Genomic DNA, 23877 nt, shown 5'->3' on the forward strand with positions numbered 1-23877 from the left:
AAAAGTACTTATTCATTTGCAAATTGGCCAAGTGCACCAAAGGCAGGCCGAAGTCACTTTGTGCACCCTTTCTCCTCCTACTTCTGCCAGCTGCTCCTTCTCCTGCTTGATTGAAAGGGTCAGGCGAAATGACTGTAGGAACCGAGCTCTGTCAAGCAGGGGTGTGAGGGGCTGGCAGAGGAGTAAGGGTGCACAGAATGCACTTAACTGCTTTTTTCTCCAGAATGAACAACAGAACGGTATCATTACATTCAGCTGAGCTAGTCCTACAAGGCGCTGAGGGAGATTTATCAAAACAATAGCAACCAATCATATTCCACCTTTCTTTTTTCAGAGCTCCTTTGGAAAATGAAACGGCCAATCTGGTTGGTTGGTTGCTAGGGGAAACTAAGTCAGCTTGCCATTGCATACATTTTGCTAAATCTCCCCCGTTGTGTCTGTTAACCAGTCGTTTTCTTTGTGATAGACTAATCCACCTTTGCCCAGCGAATTCAGTTCAAAATACTAACAAATACATACAAGGCCGTCCACAACCTGTCCCCTCCTTACATCTCTGAGCTACTTTCCCGATACATCCCCACACGCAATCTCTGATCCTCACAAGACCTCCTCCTCTCCTGTCCTCTTATCACCTCTTCCCACCATCGCCTCCAAGATTTCTCCCGTGCATCCCCCTTACTGGAACTCGCTACCCCAACATATCAAACTCTCACCTACAGTGGAATCCTTCAAAAGAAACCTAAAACCCACCTCTTCAGACAAGCCTACAACCAGTGACCCTGCTGCCTCTATACCGCCATGACCAACTTGACCCGCACCTACTGTGTCCTTCTCCCATACCATGTAGATTGTAAGCCCTCACGGGCAGGGCCCTCTCTCCTTCTGTAACTCGTCTTGTTCATGCTTGGTGCAATTGTATGTATTATGTATGTGCACCCCTCATCATATGTACAGCACCATCATATGTACAGCGTTATGGAATAAATGGCAAAATTGTGTAAATATGAGGATTTTTATCTTTATGCAAATCTGGCAGTTGGAGCACCAAGGGTTGGACTGTAGGCTTCAAGCACCTCTACAGCTACGCTCCTAGTGCTCATTACTAGGGATCGACCGATATTGATTTTTTAGGGCCGATACCGATACCGATAATTTGTGAACTTTCAGGCCGATAGCCGATAATTTATACCGATATTCTGGGAATTTTCATTTTTGAAAAAAATAAATAAAATTCCCACAAATCAGCTGAAAATTAATGTTTATTGTTAATGTGTATTTTTTTAATCTTTCTTTTTCATTTATATTTTGGTGTTTTTATTATTTTTTTTGTAACTAACTTTTAGCCCCCTTAGGGACTAGAACCCTTGTCCTATTCACCCTGATTAGGAAAAATAGATGAGCTTATATAAAAACCATGGATTCCTAGGGGAATGCACATTTTTCCTAAAACCCAATGACTCTATGTAACGCTGGACCACCAATGATTATTAGTGAGTCACAGTGCAGACACAAGAAGACAAGGCTATCAAAAGGTAGAGGGAGTGTAATGAGTAGGGATCGACCGATTATCGGATTTACCGATATTATCGGCCGATATTCAGGATTTTGAACGCTATCGGTATCGGCATCTATTTTGCCGATATTCCGATAGCGTATGGGGAACACAGATCGCGCTTCTGTCAGCGCTCTCCGTCAGCGCTATCGGTATCGGCAGAGATCTATCAGGGTGAATAGGAGCTCACACTGTCCCTGCTGCTGTGTGCTCTGTGCACACAGCAGCATGGAGCTTATCATGGCAGCCAGGGCTTCAATACCGTCCTGGCTGCCATGGTAACCGATCGGAGCCCCAGCATTACACTGCTGGGGCTCCGATCGGAGGAGCAAGGGAGAGGGGATCCTGTGGAGGGGCGCACTGCGACTGGGGTGGGGGGCCCTATGCGCCACCACTGCTTAATACTGGGGGGGAGGGGGGGCGCACTGCGCCACCAATGCTTAATACTGGGGGGGGGGGGGCTTGGGGGGCGCACTGCGCCACCAATGTCTGATACTGGGGGGCTTGGGGGGGCGCACCTCTATGAGCAGTAGCTGCGATCCGCGGCACCTGAGGAGTTAACTACCGCAGATCGCAGCTACAGCTCATAGAGGTCGGGAGCCGGCTATGTGATCCTGCAGCTCCCGCCTCCTGTATATGAATGAATGATAGATTAATCTTCATTGGTGGAGCAGTGGCCATAGCTCCTCCCCTCCTCCTGTCCCCTGTCCTCTCATTGGCGGCAGCGGCAGCAGCAGCACAGGGGGAGGGAGACACTGCTTCTTCTCCCCTGTGCTGCTAAGGGGAACACGGAGAGCGCTGACAGAAGCGCGATCTGTGTTCCCCATACGCTATCGGAATATCGGCAAAATAGATGCCGATACCGATAGCGTTCAAAATCCTGAATATCGGCCGATAATATCGGTAAATCCGATAATCGGTCGATCCCTACTCATTACACTCCCTCTACCTTTTGATAGCCTTGTCTTCTTGTGTCTGCACTGTGACTCACTAATAATCATTGGTGGTCCAGCGTTACATAGAGTCATTGGGTTTTAGGAAAAATGTGCATTCCCCTAGGAATCCATGGTTTTTATATAAGCTCATCTATTTTTCCTAAGGTTGCCCTGATAAATCTGACAATGTTTGGGGGCCATGGTTAAGGATCTTTCCTACTGTTTTGGGACCTTTGGCTTCTTAGCCTTCTTTCTTTTAGACGGTCCCTCCCTGCTTTCCCGTTATTTTATTTTCATTGTTAGGAATTACTTTTTATACTACTGTTGGTGGCGGTTGGGCTGTATGTTGATGTAGATCATAATTAAGCAAGTAACCTCTGACATTACTTTGATGCCCATGCAGGCATTGTTCGGTTAACTTATTTCTGTTTGGGCTGAGAAACCGATTAGGGAGTGTTCAGACAACCGTATTTTTGGTCCGCATCTGATCCCTGTTTGTGGATAGGATGCGGACCCATTCATTTCAGCCGTGTGCTGTCTGCCTCTATATGTCTTTTCCGTAGCCCAGCAAAAAAGATAGAACGTGTCCTATTCTTGTCCGTTTTGATAATGTGCTGTATCTTTTATGTATGCAATCATTGCTTGCAGTGGAGCCTTTGTAGAGGGGAGCGAGCACTGTGCGGGGAGGAGAGCTTACCTTTCCATCTTGCTTGCAGCTCCGCTCCTCTGCTACGTGTGATGCCGTTGGCACCTCCACTTCTGGGTGGACTTTAGTTGGCATATCGGCAATCCCCGGGGTGCCACAGGTAGTGTCTGCCCAGTGTAATCACTTACATGGCATGCCTTGGACCTTATTGCAGTAGAGCATCAGCTTTAAGCCACCTGCACACGGGTGCGGGTGAACGCACATAAGATCGGCACGAATTTTCTTTGTGGATTTATGTTGGTTTCTGCAGCATGTTCGCACCAAACTCCACAATGTCTAATTGCAGTTTTTGGTGCAGATTTGATGCGGTTTTGCCGCAGATCTTACCCTGCCATTGAAAAGGGTGAAATCCGCAGCTAAAACTGCAAACATAATTCACATGCTATTTAATTTGAAATCTGCGCGTGTCAGGTTAGTTTCCGCATGGAAAAAAATCTGCAAAGTGTACATGAGATTAGTGTAATCTCATGCACGTAATACGATGCGGTTTTTCTGCACGGGAATCCGCATGGAAAAACTGCATGTATTCCGCAATGTGTGCAGATTGCCTTCGAGTACTTGCACATGGGTTGACAAACAGAAATTCCTCATGGATTTTTATGTGGATTTCTGTGTGTTTCAGCACCAAATCCACATGTGTTATTTTTGATTTTTATTGCAGATTTGAAGCTAATTTGCCACACAAACAATTGATATGCTGCTGATTTCTAAATCTTTACGGATTTTTTTGGTGTACATGACATTTGTGAAATCTCATTAATTTTGCGTATATTGTATTACTTTGTGTTTTTGTCCACATGAAAATCCACTCAGAAAAAAAAATGTACGTTATCTGCACCGTGCGCAGGTACCCTTGCACCTTTTCTGTGTAAAAACTGTGTAATACTCTTTTTCCCCTGTGGTGGCGCTGCAGTGGAAATAAACACTTGCTGCTTTATTCCCCCACAGATTGCGGCTGATTGTTGGGACATTTTCTTCCAACAAAAATGAATTGTCTGATTGCAACAACCCCATTTAAACACCTTGGTTAACCCATGACGTGGTGAATAAAGCAATGATGTGTAACTCAATGGGATAAGGGCAGATTGGTCATGGCATCACAGTTGCTCTTTATCAATAAGCCCAATTAAACAAATTGCCTGAAAGCGATTCAGCGACTCTTTGACATGCAGCGAATAGACAGTTTATTTCCATGGTGCAATGTAATAATCCCTTAATGAAAAAGGAGAAAATCTGTAGCAGACCTACTCATCAGTTCAGCTGTGAGTTGATTTACAGTAATAATTTGCTGTAACTGAAGGTTGCATGTGTCTACAATGTGTAACATCAGTGTGTGCTTATCTTTCTCAGGACACCAAATGAAATTTCATATATTGCTGAGTTTAGGCACCTGGAGGATCAGGAACTACAGAAGTACTCCAGCAATGACTGCAGAGAACCAGGTACTTCAGATGCATCTCCCTTCTCGTACAACTCATGGCCCAAATGCAGCTTACCAAGGCTCCCAATATCAAATTTTGATTCATTTTTTCAGGAAGTGCAATATAAGAATTCCTTGAAAGAAAGACCCAGGGCAGTGCAAAATAGGCCTGCACAATATATCGCCAAAGCAATCGCAATTAATCGCCATATCGCAATCGCCAATTGGCCGACCCAAAAATGCTGCAATTATATTACCATATTTTTCGCTTTATAAGACAAACTCCCGCCCCCCCCCCCGGCAGTGCGCCTTATAAAGCGATGGTTGACTTTTTACGTGGTTGACACGGATGTATCGCCGGCCGCTATGCTGCACAGCGCGACCGGCCATACATCAGTTACAGTATGGGGAGGGAGGAGGGGCTGGAGGCAAGTCGTTATTTTAATGAACAAATGTTCTTTTATTTATTCTATTTTATTTATCTGTTCTGTGCAGTGCTATTAAGAAAATGGCAAGTTTTGTATTTTGTACTTTTGCAGTAATGCAAATATGTTATTTAATTTAGTAAAAGATGTTTTATTTTGAAACACTGTGCATTTCAGTTCTTGAGATAATGCAGAAATGTAGTTATGCTTATCAGTAATTTGTGTGTGCTTTTGCCTTGAAAATCCAAGCAAATAGACCTCTAGCACAATTCCCTCAAAATATCGCATCGCGTACCGTTATCGCAATTTTTAGGGCCCTAATCGCAATCGCACAAAATTCCCATATAGTGCAGCCCTAGTGCAAAATAATTACATAAGTCCTACCTTACAGATCCCTGCCGCTCTCGTTACAAACCTTCCTGGTCTGCTGCCGCCCTCTACGTCCTGGTTTCTCTCGACACACAGGAATTGACAATTTGGCCGGTCTTTGGCCTAGGGGCTGAGGCTGCTCACTGCTGTTTGCAGTGATTGGCTAAAGCGTTCTTTTCCTGTGGGTCTAGAGCAGGGTTTCTCAACTCTGGTACTCGGGAACCACCTACCAGTCATGTTTTCAGGATTTCCTTAGTATTGAGCAGGTGATATAATTGGTGTCCATGCATCAGGACTTACCACATGTATTCATTCTGTGGGATATTCTCAAATCCTGACCGGTGGGTGGGTCCCGAGGACCGGCGTTGAGAAACCCTGGTCTAGAGCAATCAGGAAGTAGAGATTAGAGGTGGACCCAGAAAAGTGGCGGGCGATTGGGGGGGCTGAATTATTTTACACCATTCTTAGTTTTTTGTTTAGTTTTTTTCCACTGGAAGCCTTCAACGCTCTCCGCAATCTGTTCTCTGCTGGATTTGTCCATTGACTTCCTCTGCGGTAATTGCTAATTTGAAATGTATATAGCCGATTTTGTAATGCATGGAGAAGCCAAGTCTGTAAGAGCAGAGCTGGCACACATGGTATGTGCACATGGCAGAGTAGCTCGTGCAGATTTTCCACCCACATTCTCGTTCAGTTTTCACAGTTTCCACACCAAATCCACATGTGTTGGCCTGGATTTTGACACTGATTTGCTTCTGAAATATCTAGACTGAAAATCCGCACGAACAATTGACGCTGCAGATTTCAATTTCCACACTAAAAATGTCCACACCGTGTACATGGGGTTTAAAAAAATCTCATCCATTTAACTGCCACTATATGAGACTGCGGGCCTGGTCCCACACTGAAGTTCTGATAGGACATAGGAGCAGTCATCTGTAAAATGACAGATTATCACTGTTTGTTCAACCTGAAATATCTCCTCATCCAAAAGAAAAAAAGTATACTTCCAACTATAAACATTGATTCATTTTGGGGCTCAAAATTCTGTGATTCATTTCTTAACATATCTTCATAGGGTACAGAGCTTACTTAACTTGCTCAAAACATTCTAACTGCCTGTTGCCACCACTAGAGGAAGCTCATCACAGTGCCCACAGTACCAATATGTTTACAAGGTAATCAAAGAAGTGATAATAATGACCTATGCTAAGGATAGGTCATAATTATAACATTGGCAAGGGTCCGAGTCTCGGCACCCTTGCTCATCAGCTGTTTCAGGGAGCCTCCTCGCTCACTGGAGCAAGCACAACTCTGTATGTAGAACAGCGGCTGTACTTGGTATTGCAGCTTAGCCCCATTCACTTCAATGGGGCTGAGCTTCAGCTAGGCCATGTGACCGATGTCTGGTATTGTAGGAAGAGGCCATGGAACTTGCAAAGCGCTGGTCTCTTCTAACAGTTGATCAGTGGGGGTCTGGGGTGTCGCACCTCTGCAAATCTGATATTGATGACCTAGCCTAAGGATAGGTCATCAATATTAATAACCGGATAGCTCCTTTTAATAGAGGGGGTAACTGTCAGTCTCTCCCGTGACAAGGGTCAGAACATCTAAGAGACTGGCTGCATGTGATGTGATGTGATCTGACAGCCTCTTTGTTTTCACTTGTTTCTGTGTTCTTGCTGGATATGACCACATCTCTTGTCTTCTGTGTAGCTTATGTGGTAATTCCCACTCCTCTACTTAGTCTGGTCTTACCCATCATGCTATGCGGTTGATAGCTCCTTCTGGTTGTGGAAGTGCTGGTGTTTGGTTCTCCTGTGAGTTCCGGCTCGTCCGCGTACTTCGGAGTTAAGTGTCTTTTCCCTATTTCTAGTTTGTTGTTTCCCCCTATCTTTTGGTATTAGGCCTGAGGGAGTCTCCTGTTCCTTCAGCTGGAAAGGAACAGGTCTTCTTTGTCCTGACACTATTTCCAGGGTCCTTTAGGGTCAGATTGGGCTTTAGGTTCCTGTGTATGAACATTCCTACCATCGAAGTCTGTTCATACTGATAGTAGTCAGGGCTCATTTTAGGGATTCACTAGGTGGTGACCTTTCCCTAGTTTCCAGGTCTAGTACCTCTTCCCTCCTGTGTTCAGTGTGGAGTTTACCACCCACACTGCGCCGTGACCTTATCAACTGCCATTAACCGTCATTTTTGTTTGTGTCAGTGAGGCTATGGATCCAATCGCTGCACTGGCTAGACAATTGCAGGGTCTGTCTATAGAGGTATCTGACCTCTGCACGCAGATCCAGGGATCAAAGGTTGCTGATGCCAGTAGTAGGTACCAGGCCTGTCCTGAACCTATGGTTGCACTTCCAGACAGATTTTCGGGGGAAGCAATGATTTCATTTGGTTCAGAGAGTCGTGTAAATTGTACTTAAAGTTACGTCCGCTCTCATCTGGGGATGAGAGTCAAAGAGTCGGTATTATCATGTCGTTGGTTAAAGGGGACACTCAGTCTTGGGGGCTTTTTCTCTACTGACCGGATCACAGTCCCTCCGGTCGGTAGATTAATTTTTCAGAGCTTTAGGTCTTATCTATGACAACCCGGATCGGATCTCCCTGGCCGAGACCAAGTTACGTGGTTTACAGCAGGGAGAGCGTTCTGCTGAGACCTATTGCTCTAAATTTACGAGATGGGCTATGGATACGGAGTGGAATGATCCTGCTCTCCGTAGCCAATTCTGTCAAGGATTATTTGAGAGGCTAAAGGACTCATTGGGCTTTCACGAATATCCTGAGTCATTGGAAGCGGCTATTTCCTTTGCTGTACGTATGGATAGACTCCTAAGAGAGAGATCCAAGATCCCTCACTCTCTGGATGAATTAACATATAACATGGCGGCTTTCTCTGACACCTTGGGTGGAGAGACTCCTGAGTTTATGCCTGGTGATGAACCTATGCAGTTAGGGGCAGCTACCCCTGGGCCTGCTTGCAAGAGTTTGTCAGGTCATAAGAAGGGAGTATGTTTGTTTTTTTTTTTCCCCCCCTGTGGAAAAAGGGAACATTTTGTTAATGTTAATGTTCTTATGATCAGCGTCAAGGTGAAAACAAGAAAAAAAACAAAAAAAAAACGGTTTAATTCCCATCTTACTCTTGGTGGTGTGGGTGGGGAGTCAGAGAACTTACTTTTGTAATTTAATGGTAGTACCTGATTCCTCCTCTCTGCCGAAGTGGCGCTAGAGTCCAAAACTGTGGGAATTGAGGTATTTATTGACAGTGGGGCAGGGGTTAACCTGGTTGATGGTCAGTTCGTCCGTTTGCATGAGTTGACTACAAGTGCTTTAGAGAAAAATATTTCGGTGTTTGCAATAGACTCCGCACCACTTACTCAGGAATGTTTGTTGGAGATGGTGCAGGACATCCGTTTAAGTGTGGGTGATTTTCATCAAGAATCCATTTCGTGTTTTGTGCTGGAGAGTCTGCCTGCTCCGTTGGTTCTGGGTTTACCATAGTGGAGCAAACATAATTTTACCATTGACTGGCAAGTGAGACAGATTCTCGATTTGGAGTGATTATTGCATGGACAACTGTCTTTATACCCGAAAGAGTGGCCATGCGAGAGTATATTGCCGAGAGTTTGGCTAAGCGACATATTAGACCTTCCAAGTCCCCACTGGCTGCAGGGTTTTTCTTTGTAAAGAAGAAAGGCTGAACTCTTAGGCCATGTCTGGACTTCCGTGAGCTCAATCGGATTGTGATCCGTACCCCCTTCCTTTTGATTCCTGACTTGTTTAACCAGATTGTTGGTGCCAAAGCGTTCTCCAAGTTGGACTTTAGGGGGGCATATAATCTGGTCAGGATCAAGGAAGGGGGTGAATGGAAGATGGCATTTAATACCCCTGAGGGTCATTTTGAGAATCTGGTCATGCTGTTTGGGGTAACTAATGCTCCTGCAGTTTTCCAGCATTTTGGTAATGATTTAATTCATCATCTGGTGGGGAGGTTTGTTGTTGTGTGTCTAGTTGACATACTAATTTATTCTTCAGATACGGAGACTCATCAGGATCACGTGAGACCGGTGTTACAGATCCTAAGGGCGCATGCACACGACCGTATGCCCTCCGAGACATACGGTCCGTGAGCGGGCCATATGTCCCGGAGCGGCATATATCGTGCGCTTGGGAGCGCACAGCATCATAGGTTACTATGATGCTGTGCGCATCGGGCCGCCCGCAGGGCTATTGTCCCGTACTCATAATATCATATGAGGAATTATGACGTAGGTAATAGAGAGTTGCTGGCCTATAAGTTGGCTTTTGAAGAGTGGCGTCATTGGTTGGAAGGAGCAATCTATCCTTTTACTGTGCTTACTGATCACAAAAACCTGGTTTACCTGGAGTTGGCTAGACGACTGAACCCAAGGCAGGCCAGATGGTCGTTGTTTTTTTACCAGATTTAATTTATTCGTCGCCTATCACCCTGGGGTTGCTTTCCTGGGGGTAGGGGTGTGTGTGTGATTCGGAAGATCCTGGTCCGATATTGTCTGAAAGGGTAGTTATATCTGCCCTATATCCTGACCTTGAAGCAGAGGTGTTGGAGGCCCAGGGAGAGGCACCAGATTCTTGTCCCCTGGGGAAGTTGTTTGTTCCTTCTGAATTACGTCACAAGGTGTTAAAGGAACATCACTGTACTGTTCCCACAGGACATCCTGGGAGCAGATCCACTGTCGATCTCATCTCTCGTAGATTCTGGTGGCCGGGGTTGCGTAAGTGTGTTGAGGACTATGTGTCTGCTTGTAGTACTTGTGCACGTGCTAAGGTGACACATACTCGGCCCTCCGGATCTTTGCTTCTGTTGCCCATCCCGTCCCGACCTTGGACTCATTTATCCATGGATTTTATCACAGATTTACCTAATTCTTTAGGAGAAACTGATTTAGGTGGTTGTTGATCGCTTTAGTAAGATGGAACACTTTATAGCATTACCAGGTCTACCTAATGCTAAAGATCTTGCACAAGTGTTTGTCGATAACATGGTGAAATTACATGGTATTCCTTCTGATGTGGTGTCTGATAGGGGGACTCAGTTTGTTTCCAAATTCTGGAAGGCATTCTGTACTCGTCTGGCGTTACAATTGTGCTTCTCTTCGGCCTTTTATCCTCAGTCGAACGGACAGACTCCAAAATTTGGAGACTTATTTAAGATGTTTTGTCTCGGAGAACCAGGAGGAGTGGTCTTTATTTTTGTCTTTAGCCGCGTTTGCCATAAATAACCGTAGACAGGAGTCCACTGATAAGTCGCCATTTTTTGGAGCATATAGGTTCCACCCGCAATTTGGTACATTTTCTGGTACAGAGACTTCTGGTATACCTGAAGAAGAACGATCTGAAAAAAATGGGCAACAAGTATAAATGTATGGCTGACAAGAGAATGATCCGGACCTGAGTGGGTGATTCTGTGTGGCTGTCCACAAGAAACATTAAGTTGAAAGTGCCTTCTAGGAAGTTGGGTCCAAAGTTTATCGGTCCATTAGAAGATCACTGCCATTATTTTTTTTATTCAGATAATTTTTATTACTTTTCAGTTTTTTAGCATCATCATGTCATGCTTTAGACAATAAGCAGATTCATTGTAAAATACATACAGCAATTGTAGTATGGAACACGCAGATACATATTCAAGTTATATATCCAAGTATAGAGTATTGGAATACACAAGCACATAAACCGGTCAATAAAACCTCCCAACAGCAAGTAACTCTCCTCCCCCCACCAATACCAGAGCAGGACAGAGCGACAATAATCCCTATGAGAAATAGAGATGTGTACCGTAGATAGCACAAGGCCCTCCCCTAATAGTATGAACTTATTTGATTTCATCCCCCAGAGCGCAATAATCCTCTTGTGAACGCCAACCAAGGACTACAACATCCAGAATTATCAATCCAGGCTCCCCCATATCGCCTCCAATTTAGATAGATTATTTCTTTTTTGGTATACTCCTCTTTCCAGGCGAACTACCATATTCAATCTACTTACATACTCCGATATATCTGGAGGTATCGGTTGTAACCATTTTGCCGCTAAAATTTTCCGTGCTTGGTACAACATTCTATCACTGCCATTATTAACCCGGTAGCCCTTCGTCTTGAACTTCCTCAGGCTTTGAAGATTCATAATGTGTTCCATATGTCATTGTTAAAGAGAGATGTTGAACCGTCCTCCTTGTCCCCCGCTCCTATCATGGTCGGTAATCTGCAATTTCATATAGTCTGAATAGTGGACTCCCGAATTCTCCGTAGATCCCTCCAGTATCTGGTTCACTGGAGGGGTCACCTCCTAAATAACCTTACTTTTTGCCCTGTCTCCTATCCATACAGGCACACCCCGAAGGTAGGAATGCCCATACACCGTAAGGAGCCGTATAGATATTGGCTGGGCTTGAGATGACCTGTTAATTCCCAGTTGAAGGATCCAGCGTCTCCCTGAGGCCTAGTAGAAACAGGCCTAGTGCAAACAGACATGAGGAGAGACAACAAAACGCAAAGGAGCGAGACACTTAACTTCTGTAGAGATGGATAAGCATGAACTCCAGAGAGGACAACACACCAGCTCTTCCAAAACCCAAATGAAGCTATCAACCGCATAGTCAGAAGGGTGATGTCAGACTATATAGGGGAGGTGTGATGACCACTAGGCTACACCTGAAACGAGGGGTGTGGTCATGAGCAATAACAACTGAAGCAAGTAACCAAAGAGGCTGTTAGATTCATTCACGTGTAGCCAGTCTCTTTGATCTTCTGACATCTGTCCCGGGAGGGGCCGTGACAGTAACCCGCCCCCCCCCCCCACTTCTACGGGTGACTTCCGGGCATCCAGGACCGACCTCACCAGGATGAGCTCTGTGAAAGGCTTTCACTAGACTAAATAGATGACAAAGAGGAAAATCTTTCCTCCTCTGGAATACCAGAAGACTGAAAAATGGATGGGTGGAACCCATATGCCCCAAAAAACTGCGAATTATCAATGTTTACAGTTATTAATGGCAAATTCGGCTAACGACAAAAATGAAGACCACTCCTCCTGGTTCTCCGAAACAAAACATCTCAAGTCTCCAGATTCTGATTAGTGCGCTCAGTCTGTCCGTTCGACTGCGGATGAAAATCCGAAGAGAAGGACATTTGTACCCCCAGTCAAGCACAGAACGCCTTCCAGAATCTAGAAACAAACTGAGTCCCTCGATCTGACACCACATCAGAGGGAATTCCATGTAGTTTCACGTTATCGACAAACACCTGTGCAAGAGTTTTGGCATTAGGTAGAGCAGGTAACGCTATAAAGTGCACCATCAACTACCAGCAGAATCCGTTTTTCCAGAAGAATTAATCAAATCCGTGATAAAATCCATGGACAAATGAGTCCAAGGTCTGGATGGGATGGGCAACGGAAGAAGAGATCCGGAAGGCCGAGTATGTGTCACCTTAGCCTGTGCACAGGTACTACAGGCTGACACGTAGTCCTCAACACACTTACTCAGCCCCGGCCACCAAAATCTACGAGAGATGAGATCAACAGTGGATTTGCTCCCAGGGTGTCCAGCAAGCACCGTACAGTGATGTTCCTCGAATACCTTGTGACGTATCTCAGAAGGAACAAACCACTTCCCGGAGGGCACGAGTCCGGTGCATCTTCCTGGGCTTCTAACACCTTTACCTCAAGGTCAGGATATAGGGCCGATATAACTCCCCCTTCAGACAAAATAGGACTAGGATCTTTAGAATCACGGCCCCCCCCCTCCCAATGGCCACCTAGGGTTGGGCGATATACCGGTATCACGATATACCGCCGCGGTATTGAAAAAAACGGCGATATCGCTGTTTCCTAAATACCGCGGTATTTTGTGACGTCATCAAAGCGGTCATGTGCACTGACCGCTTCTAAACGTCCGCCCGCCCCTGCACCTTGCATAGCGCTGAGTAACATTACTTCCTCTCGCTCCTGGCCTGGCTCCTTCTTGCTCCGCCTCCCTTAGTCAAGTCTCCACCCACCATCTGACATCATCACCGTCGTCACCCACCAGTGTCGGCTCTATTGTATATGTGGCGATCCCCTGTATGAGTACTGGTGTCTCTGGAGAAACTTTTCCTGCGGCTGCCTCGCTAGTGTGTGCTCTGATGACGAAATTAGAAACTTACTACTTCCCGCAGCGGCCGCCCCGGCTCTCCCTCCTCCTTGCTCCCATATTAAATCTCCACCCACCGGCATCTGATGTCAGAATCTGAGCACACAAGCGAGGCAACCGCGGGAAAGGTAAATCGGAAAGTATTACTGCATGTATGGTGGCCTGTGGCCACAAGACTTTATTATAACGCCTCCTTGTGGCTGCCCCCATACAGTGTAGCGCCTCCTTGTGGCTGCCCCCATACAGTGTAACGCCTCCTTGTGGCTGCCCCCATACAGTGTAGCGCCTCCTTGTGGCTGCCCCCATACAGTGTAGCGCCTCCTTGTGGCTGCCCCCATACAGTGTAGCGCCTCCTTGTGGCTGCCCCCATACAGTGTAGCGCCTCCTTGTGGCTGCCCCCATACAGTGTAGCGCCTCCTTGTGGCTGCCCCCATACAGTGTAGCGCCTCCTTGTGGCTGCCCCCATACAGTGTAGCGCCTCCTTGTGGCTGCCCCCATACAGTGTAGCGCCTCCTTGTGGCTGCCCCCATACAGTGTAGCGCCTCCTTGTGGCTGCCCCCATACAGTGTAGCGCCTCCTTGTGGCTGCCCCCATACAGCTACTTGTAAGGGCAGGCTTTTAACATCTAATGAGGCTGGAAGTGGATCAAGTGGAAGAATCGTGGACTTATATACCAGTTAATGGTGAGCCCGGAATAATTCCCAAATCCAACAATTTCCTGCATTATAGAATCTATGGAGTATTGTAGGTCTCCTACATATAGTAATAGGTTGTCTATGTATAATGAGACTCTCTTACCGATGATCCAGCTGAAAACCCTGCCAGTGCGTCGATGTACGCAACAGACAGGCAAGGTGTTCAATGGCAATTGCAAATAGTAAGGGCGACAAGGGGCATCCCTGCCGAGTACCCCTATGTAGAGGAAAATACTTGGACAGCAACCCATTTGCAACTGGGGAATCATATAATAACTGTACCCAGGAGATAAAGCCTTTACCAAAACCCATAGCTGTTAGGACCTCCTATAGATAACTCCATTCTATACTGTCGAAGGCCTTAGCAGCGTCTAGTGACTCTACAGCCCGACATCCCCCTGTGTGTAACGGTCTTTGTGTATTAAGAAACAATCTCCTTAGATTAACGGCCGTACTTCTATCTGCCATAAACCCAGATTGATCTTTGTGAATTGTCGGAGATATAACTTTATTAAGCCTATTGGCCAATACTTTAGCTAATATTTTGACATCATGTGGTAATAGTGAGATGGGTCTATAAGATTCGGGTTGAGTTAAATCCTTATTTGGCTTTGGAATCACTACCACTATAGCTTCACGCATAGATGTGGGCAGGATACCAACCTGTAGGGCTTCGTTAAATGTATTTAATAGATGAGGAAGGAGACGCTCTCTATAGCGCTTAAAGAATTTCGCCGGGAGTCCATCTGATCCTGGGTATCTCTCATTAGGAGAGGAGCTCAAGGCCATCTTTAATTCTTGAGGGTACAGTTTGTGGTAACCACAGAGAACAATGTATTCAGACAGTTGTCCATGCAAAAATCACTCCAATCGGGAATCTGTCTCGCTTGCCAGTCGATGGTAGGGTTATGTTTGCCCATTGTAAGTACAAACTGAAAAGAATGGCGTGGTATTAGCAGGAGGTGCTCAAACCCACATGCAGTCGTGTATGTATGTATGTATGTGTGTGTGTGTATGTATATGTGTGTGTGTGTGTGTGTGTGTATGTGTATATATATATATATATATATATATATATATATATATATATATATATATGAGCAAATCCTGCACTTGTGGCCCGTTGCTAATGGTGATCCCCAGCAAAAATGCATACGGTGGAGGATGCCCGCAGCGAACCACAAGTACCACAATAGACATCCTACACAAGGTAGCAATTATGTGGATGTGATAATCAATATAACAAAATAATAGCAAAGATAGGTGCACTCTGCGGTCTTGCTAAACCCTCAAACTGATTTTAAAATTGAGAGATTAGTCAACATGTCCTACGGTGTAGGACATGTCTAAGCCCGGGCACCACGCCAAGGTTTCTCAAGTAGCCCGGGACCTAACACTCTCCTACCTGAGCCGTATGGGCAATACCAGGAGCCAGTAGGCAAACTACAGGAGCATAAGGCCGACTCACAAACAACTCAACAGTTACCTCCAGCATGTAGCCATGCTTGCAATGGGAGGAGGGAGGAGTCTGCGAGTCCCACTCAAAACTGGCTGATATGGCCCAGGCCTCACAGGTGCACCTAAATGTGGCCTGTAGATGGAAAACAGGCACATTTAAATTGGAGTAATTTAATTGTGCCTGTTATCCATTTTGTTATTTTGGAAAGCCAGAAGAAGCGCATACACGCGCGAAACGGCTGTCGCTTACTTACTGCTGTACCTGCAACCCTTGCACCCCCCTCCTGCCATGGAATAAAGTTACCTGCCTATCATCGGTGAGTGACGCTCATTTTGTTCTCTTTTTCCTTTTATTATATTTGCTATTATTTTGTTATATTCTTAACCATTGTAAGCCAAAACCACCGGAGCAGGCAAACTCTCCAAGACAAAACATGAAATGACTTCCTGATGAAAATCACCCACTCTTAAATGGATGTCATTCACCACCTGCGACAAGCATTTCTGGGTAAGAGGTGCAGAATAAATTGCAAAGACAGAAATACTTTTCTTTAATGCACTAGTAGTCATCCCATGAATACGAACGATCTGTCCATAAATCATGTTAAACCCTGCCCCACTGTCGATTTAAATACCTCGATTTCCACAGTTTTATACTCTGCAGACAGGGAAAAATCGGGTACTACCAGCAAATGACAAAAGTACGTTTTCTGACTCCCCACCCACACCACCAATAGTAATTTGTGGATTAAACTTTGTTTTTGTTTTCACCTTGATGCTGAATGTACGGACAAATATTTACAAAATGTCCCTTCTTTCCAGAACAAAAACAGACCCTTTATATGACCAGAGCTCTTGCAAGCAGTTCCAGGAGTAGCTCCCCCTAGCTGCATAGGCTCGTCGCAAGGCGTAACTACAGGTGACTCTCCCCAATAAGTGTCAAAGGAAGCTCCCACATTATTAGACAGTATGTCCTGAGGGTGAGGAACCATAGATCTCTCCCTCAGGCCTCTATCAAGATGTACGGCAAGAGACATAGCTGCTTCCAATGACTCTGGACTTTCATGTAAGGCCAATGCGTCCTTCAGCCTCTCAGACCCTGACAGAATTGGCTACGAAGAGCAGGATCATTCCACTCCGTATCCGTAGACCAGCTCCTAAATTCAGAGCAATAGGTCTTTGCGGAGCGCTCTCCGTGCCGCAAAGCAGGTAACTTGGTCTCTGCCGGAGAGATCCGATCCGGGTCATCGTAAATAAGACCCAAGGCTCTAAAAAATTCCTCTACCGACTGGAGGGACTGTGATCCGATCAGCAGAGAAAAAGCGCAAGATTGTGCGTCACATTTGAGCAATAAAATGATCATACCCACACGTTGGCTCTCATCTCCTGAAGCGTATGGGCGCAGCTTAAAGTATAATTTACATGACTCCCTGAACCGAACTAAATTGTTGCTACCCCCGGAAAATCTGTCAGGGAGGGCAACCTTAGGTTCAGGGCAGGCCTGGTACCCACCACCCCAACCAGCCGCCTGTGGTCTCTGAATCTGCAAGACTGTCGCGCTGAGGTCAGCTACCTCCAAAGACAGACCCTGCAGCTCTCCGACCAGTGCAGAGATAGGATCCATAGCTGCACTGATCAGAACAAAAATGGCAGTTTTTGGCGGTCGATAATGTCACGGGTGAGGTAAGGGAGGGAACACCACACCGACAACAGGAAGGAAGGAAAAAGCCACTAGGCCTCAACGCTAGGGAAAAGGATCACCTCCTAAATAACCCTACTCCTTGCCCTGTCTCCTATCCGTATGGGTACACCCTGAAGGTAGTAATGCCCATACACCGTAACCTGAGACTCTGAGGAACCTTAGGATCCCTATAGATATTGGCTGGGCTTTGGATGACCGGTTCATTTTTTATTTGAAGCATCTCCCTGAGGCCTAGTAGCAGCAGACACTGGGAGGGACAACACAATACAAAGGAGCAAGACACTTAACTTCTGTAGAGATGGACAAGCGCAAACTCCAGAGAGGACAACACACCAGATCTTCTAAAACCCAATTGAAGGTATCGACCGCATAGTCAGAAGGGTGAGGTCAGACTATATAGGGGAGGTGTGATGACCACTAGACTACACCTGAAACAAGTGCTGTGGTCATGAGCAATAACAACAACTGAAGCAAGTAACCAAAGAGGCTGTTAGAGTCCTTCACGTGTAGCCAGTCTCTTTGATCTTCTGACATCTGTCACAGGAGGGACCGTGACACTCCACTGCTGTCTGTGATATCAGTTTGCCCCCAGGTTCTAAGGTCAGTGGTGCCCAGTTTTAGTAACTACTTGCATTCCCTATGTGATAACTATTCTAGAGCATCTTTTCATGTATCTGTCACTTTGTGTCATTCCATTATTAATCTGGGTGTCACACAATTTCCTGTAGAGTCTGACACTATCCAATCAGTCCTGCCACTGTTAAAGGGAATCTGTCACCTGCTTTTACCATTTTAAGCTGTCACCATCGCCATGTTCACTAAAGTACCTTATTTCCTGCAGTCTTCTTACTTTATTTCGTTTTGTTCTTCTGATTAAAAAAAAGCCCTTTTTATGATATGGTAATGAGGCTCCAAGTTGCCCAGAGGGGTGTTTTGTTCCTCTCTGGTGCCCAGTGACGCCCCCCTGCAGTGCCCAGCCCACCTTAATTTGAATCCCAAGAACGCCTCCTGATCCTCAAATAACCTCCCACAGCCACGGCAAATGGTTCCGCCCCCTCCCCACGTCATCGTGTACCTTCTAGAAATGCCCCGTCCTTCTTCCTGTCGGCGGCCAGAAATCTCGCGCAGGCGCAGTACCGCCTGCGGCCTGCGCTATCATCAACCTCCTCAGGGCAACAGCGCTCAAATTACGTCACTGGGCTCGGCGCATGCCCAGTGAGACTTTTGAGGCTGTTGCCCTGAGGAGGTTGATGATCGCGCAGGCCGCAGGCGGTACTGCACCTGCGAGAGATTTCTGATCGCCGACAGGAAGAAGGACGGGGCATTTCTAGAAGGTAGACGATGACGTGGGGAGGGGGCGGAATCATTTGCCGGGGCTGTGGGAGGTTATTTGAGGATCAGGAGGTGTTCTTGGGATTCAAATTAAGGCGGGCTGGGCACTGCAGGGGGGCGTCACTGGGCACCAGAGGGAAAAAAAACGCCCCTCTGGGCACCTTGGAGCCTCATTAGCATATCATAAAAAGGGCTTTTTTTTATCAAAAGGACAAAACGAAATAAAGTAAGAAGACTGCAGGAAATAAGGTACTTTAGTGAACATGGTGATGGTGACAGCTTAAAATGGTAAAAGCAGGTGACAGATTCCCTTTTAAGGTACCTTTATTCGAGTAGATGATTGGTACGATTGAATGACGAATGAGTCGTTTCTTGGTGTAGTGAAAGTTTTAACAATGACCCTTCAGACGCGCCGATTTATTGTTCACAAAATCCTAATTTCGATCACATATTATATCCGTGCTTAAAGGGATTCTGTCACCTCCCCTAACCCAAAATCGGATTTTAAAGCAGTCATGCAGCACAGCTTACCTTGAATAGCCTGTGCTCTTCTATCTTGTAATCCGTCCAGTAGTTTGAGAAAATCGACTTGAATGATTATGCAAATTAGCCCTGAAGGTGCCCAGAGGGGCGTTTTGTTCCCCTTAGTGAGCCCAGTACCGCCCCTCTTACAGTGCCCAGCCCGCCTTCCTTCCGACTGCCTAACCTCCCACAGCCTCTCATCCCTCTCCTCCCCCTCCCTCACAACCGAATGAACTCTCGCACAGGCGCAGTACCCACTGAGGGCTGCGCCAGTGCGATCTGCAGGAGACTGAGGGCAGGAGCTTCATCCTCGTCACTGGGAATGCGCCGAGCCCAGTGACGTCCGATGCTCGCTCTTCCCTCAGTGCCCCCCCCCCCCCCCAATCAACTGGTAACACTTGATGACACAAAATATAGGTACAGTACAGACCAAAAGTTTGGACACACCTTCTCATTCAAAGTTTTCTTTATTTTCATGACTATGAAAATTGTAGATTCACACTGAAGGCACCAAAACTATGAATTAACACATGTGGAATTATATACATAACAAAAAAGTGTGAAACAACTGAAAATATGTCATATTCTAGGTTCTTCAAAGTAGCCACCTTTTGCTTTGATTACTGCTTTGCACACTCTTGGCATTCTCTTGATGAGCTTCAAGAGGTAGTCACCTGAAATGGTCTTCTAACAGTCTTGAAGGAGTTCCCAGAGATGCTTAGCACTTGTTGGCCCTTTTGCCTTCACTCTGCGGTCCAGCTCACCCCAAACCATCTCGATTGGGTTCAGGTCCGGTGACTGTGGAGGCCAGGTCATCTGGCGCAGCACCCCATCACTCTCCTTCATGGTCAAATAGCCCTTACACAGCCTGGAGGTGTGTTTGGGGTCATTGTCCTGTTGAAAAATAAATGATGGTCCAACTAAACGCAAACCGGATGGAATAGCATGCCGCTGCAAGATGCTGTGGTAGCCATGCTGGTTCAGTATGCCTTCAATTCTGAATAAATCCCCAACAGTGTCACCAGCAAAGCACCCCCACACCATCACACCTCCTCCTCCATGCTTCACGGTGGGGACCAGTCCATACGTTCACCTTTTCTGCGTCGCACAAAGACACGGTGGTTGGAACCAAAGATCTCAAATTTGGACTCATCAGACCAAAGCACAGATTTCCACTGGTCTAATGTCCATTCCTTGTGTTCTTTAGCCCAAACAAGTCTCTTCTGCTTGTTGCCTGTCCTTAGCAGTGGTTTCCTAGCAGATATTCTACCATGAAGGCCTGATTCACACAGTCTCCTCTTAACAGTTGTTCTAGAGATGTGTCTGCTGCTAGAACTCTGTGTGGCATTGACCTGGTCTCTAATCTGAGCTGCTGTTAACCTGCGATTTTTGAGGCTGGTGAATCGGATGAACTTATCCTCCGCAGCAGAGGTGGCTCTTGGTCTTCCTTTCCTGGGGCGGTCCGCATGTGAGCCAGTTTCTTTGTAGCGCTTGATGGTTTTTGTGACTGCACTTGGGGACACTTTCAAAGTTTATCCCAATTTTTCGGACTGACTGACCTTCATTTCTTAAAGTAATGATGGCCACTTGTTTTTCTTTACTTAGCTGCTTTTTTCTTGCCATAATACAAATTCTAACAGTCTATTCAGTAGGACTATCAGCTGTGTATCCACCTGACTTCTCCACAACGCAACTGATGGTCCCAACCCCATTTATAAGGCAAGAAATCCCACTTATTAAACCTGACAGGGCACACCTGTGATGTGAAAACCATTTCAGGTGACTACCTCTTGAAGCTCATCAAGAGAATGCCAAGAGTGTGCAAAGCAGTAATCAAAGCAAAAGGTGGCTACTTTGAAGAACCTAGAATATGACATATTTTCAGTTGTTTCACACTTTTGTTATGTATATAATTCCACATGTGTTAATTCATAGTTTTGATGCCTTCAGTGTGAATCTACAATTTCCATAGTCATGAAAATAAAGAAAACTCTTTGAATGAGAAGGTGTGTCCAAACTTTTGGTCTGTACTGTATATGCAAAGATACTTCAGAATTGTTGTTACTTGTGGAATGGAAGTAGTTACTAAAAAATACATGTCGGGAGAGTTGACAGGTCCTCTTTAAGGATAGGTTATAAGAAACTTTTCTGTGTGGAATATAGTCTAAGATATGTTGGATGTGTGAATTACATACCTTCCTAACAGCTTGTGCTTTCTCCTGAGCATTATCAATCCATGCGGAAATACCACGTCTTACTTTGTGACATGATGTTTGCCAGAAGGAATCCGAGATTTTTTCCCCTGCACATACTGCCCTCCTGACAAAACATTGTATTTATTCATGCGGGTTTTTCTCCTCGGTATTGTTATATAGGATTGGATGGATGTTTATCAAAGTAACTGGTAAGTGCGGATTTACCAGACATTTACTCCAAGATGCAGCGCGGGATCTGAAACAAACGTCTCTCAGCAAAGCCAAATCTAAATGTCTTAGGTTTCCTGAGTACATGCATAACATTTATAGAGCCCTGAATGATAGAACCAAAATGACATTCATGTACCTGGTGAATCAAGGACAGGCAAGAAAGACTTTCAGTAATGGACAAATCCAGCCAATTATTAGAATATTTAGTTTTAAGTAAATGTGGCATATAATACTGTAAGTGGTAAAAAAGGAAACGTGATGGCGGCACTGGAAAAAAGAACTGGCGGGTGCTAGGTCCAGGGATATAGCTGCTTACCCCGTAGTAATAGTGAAGAAAACCGGAAAGCACTCCAGGTAAAAAAGCAAATGGCATTTATTCACCCATGTGGAAGGCAACGTTTCAGCTCATACAAAGAGCCTTTTCTCTTACTACTGTAAGTGGTAGTTATCTACACCTTTGTCCATGTATTGATATGCGTCCGACTTATTGTCATCTTACATAGGTCATGAATATTATATGTCGTAATATTTGCATTTCCTATGATCGCACCTTATTGTACGACTCTGCGCTGTGCCATTCCTCATGTATTCTTCTGGGAAGTATATAAGGAAATCGACAGCTTCGTGGTATCATTTACCTTGTCAATCACAATGACATGGCCCAAACTGTACTGACGATGATAGACTGTCTGGGGATATTCTGCTTTAACAAGGGGAATGTTGATCTCACTTCTCAATTTGGTATATTTCCAGGAGGTATAGCAGAGGGACATTATTGGGCAGACTTGTCTATGACTAGGTGCTGCACAATTGTTATTTAATGGTAATGAAAGTATTTACAAAAAATAGACACCTCAGAGCACACTTGACAGGTCCTCCGTAAAGGGGGTCATTCCAAGATAGAAACATTACCTATCTGCAGAATAGGTGATACGTTTCTGAAACATGAGGAAAGAGGGGTCCCACAACTGGGATCCTTATTGACCACCAGAACCAGGTCCTGTGTCCAATATCTAAGTGGAGTTGAGGATATGCTCTGCCACTCCATTCAAACTTTATGGGACTGCTGGAGAAAGCCACGTGCTGTGCTCTGCTCATCTTTGCCTGTCCCATAGAATTTGACTAGAGAGTGCACATGCTTGACTGTTTCTCCAGTCAGATCCTTGTTCTTGTGATTGGTGGGGATCACAGCCATCAAACACTTATCACCTATCTTGTGGTTAAATTAAAAGTTTCTAACCTTTTGATCTTGTGATCGGTGGGGTCCCAGCGATCAGACATTTGTCATCTTGTGGTTAGATAATGTTTCACTCAAGACAACCCATTAAAAAGGGTATGCTCGCATCTCATTCTGGTTAAACTTTAATTGATATAGTTGATGTGCTAATTCTGTTGACCAGATGCATTCCAAGATTGTCCTTTAGGCAGTCTATCAGCCACATGGGTTAGAATGGGTTTAACTTTTTTTTTTTCTCCCTTCTTATGGTGTAAGGTTCCTTCCAAAAGCTTTATCAGGTGGATAGAATTCCTGTGCCTGAACCTGAAGTCCAATATCCTGAAATACCGATATTGAAGAACAGAGAAGAGGTGAGCTAGTCATTTATATATTTGTATGATCCACTTAAAGGCTATGTATAATTTTTTAATTGGTCTTTATTGAAAATATTTACCCATTTTTGTCACAAAAAGTTAACGGTTTGTCTATGTGTGAATGGTACTTTCACATTGTGCCAGTCATCTAAGGCTACTTTCACACTAGCGTTCGGGGCTCCGCTTGTGAGTTCCGTTTAAAGGCTCTCACAAGCGGCCCCGAACGCATCCGTACTGCCCCAATGCATTCTGAGTGGATGCGGATCCGCTCAGAATGCATCAGTCTGGCACCGTTTGGCCTCCGCTCCGCTCAGCCTTGCGGAGGCAAACGGATCCGTCCAGACTTACAATGTAAGTCAATGGGGACGGATCCGTTTGAAGTTGACACAATATGGCTCAATTTCAAACGGATCCGTCCCCCATTGACTTTCAATGTAAAGTCTGGACGGATCCGTCTGACTAACTTTCACACTTAGAATTTTTTCTGAAATATAATGCAGACGGATCCGTTCTGAACGGATCCCATCGTCTGCATTATAGGAGCGGATCCGTCTGTGCAGACACCAGACGGATCCGCT

General features: G+C 45.5%; 1 protein-coding gene across 1 annotated transcript in view; it reads left to right on the plus strand.

Moving 5' to 3' along the window:
- TDRD9 (tudor domain containing 9) overlaps positions 1 to 23877 on the plus strand; it is a 166224-nt gene that overhangs the window by 21984 nt on the left and 120363 nt on the right. The window contains exons 2-3 of the mRNA XM_044272040.1: positions 4544 to 4646; positions 23216 to 23296. Of these exons, the coding sequence (XP_044127975.1) occupies positions 4544 to 4646; positions 23216 to 23296 (184 nt within the window). The remainder of the gene's footprint in view (positions 1 to 4543; positions 4647 to 23215; positions 23297 to 23877) is intronic.

The sequence above is a fragment of the Bufo gargarizans genome, chromosome 11, assembly GCF_014858855.1.
Source record: "Bufo gargarizans isolate SCDJY-AF-19 chromosome 11, ASM1485885v1, whole genome shotgun sequence".
In the NCBI taxonomy this organism is placed as follows: domain Eukaryota; kingdom Metazoa; phylum Chordata; class Amphibia; order Anura; family Bufonidae; genus Bufo; species Bufo gargarizans.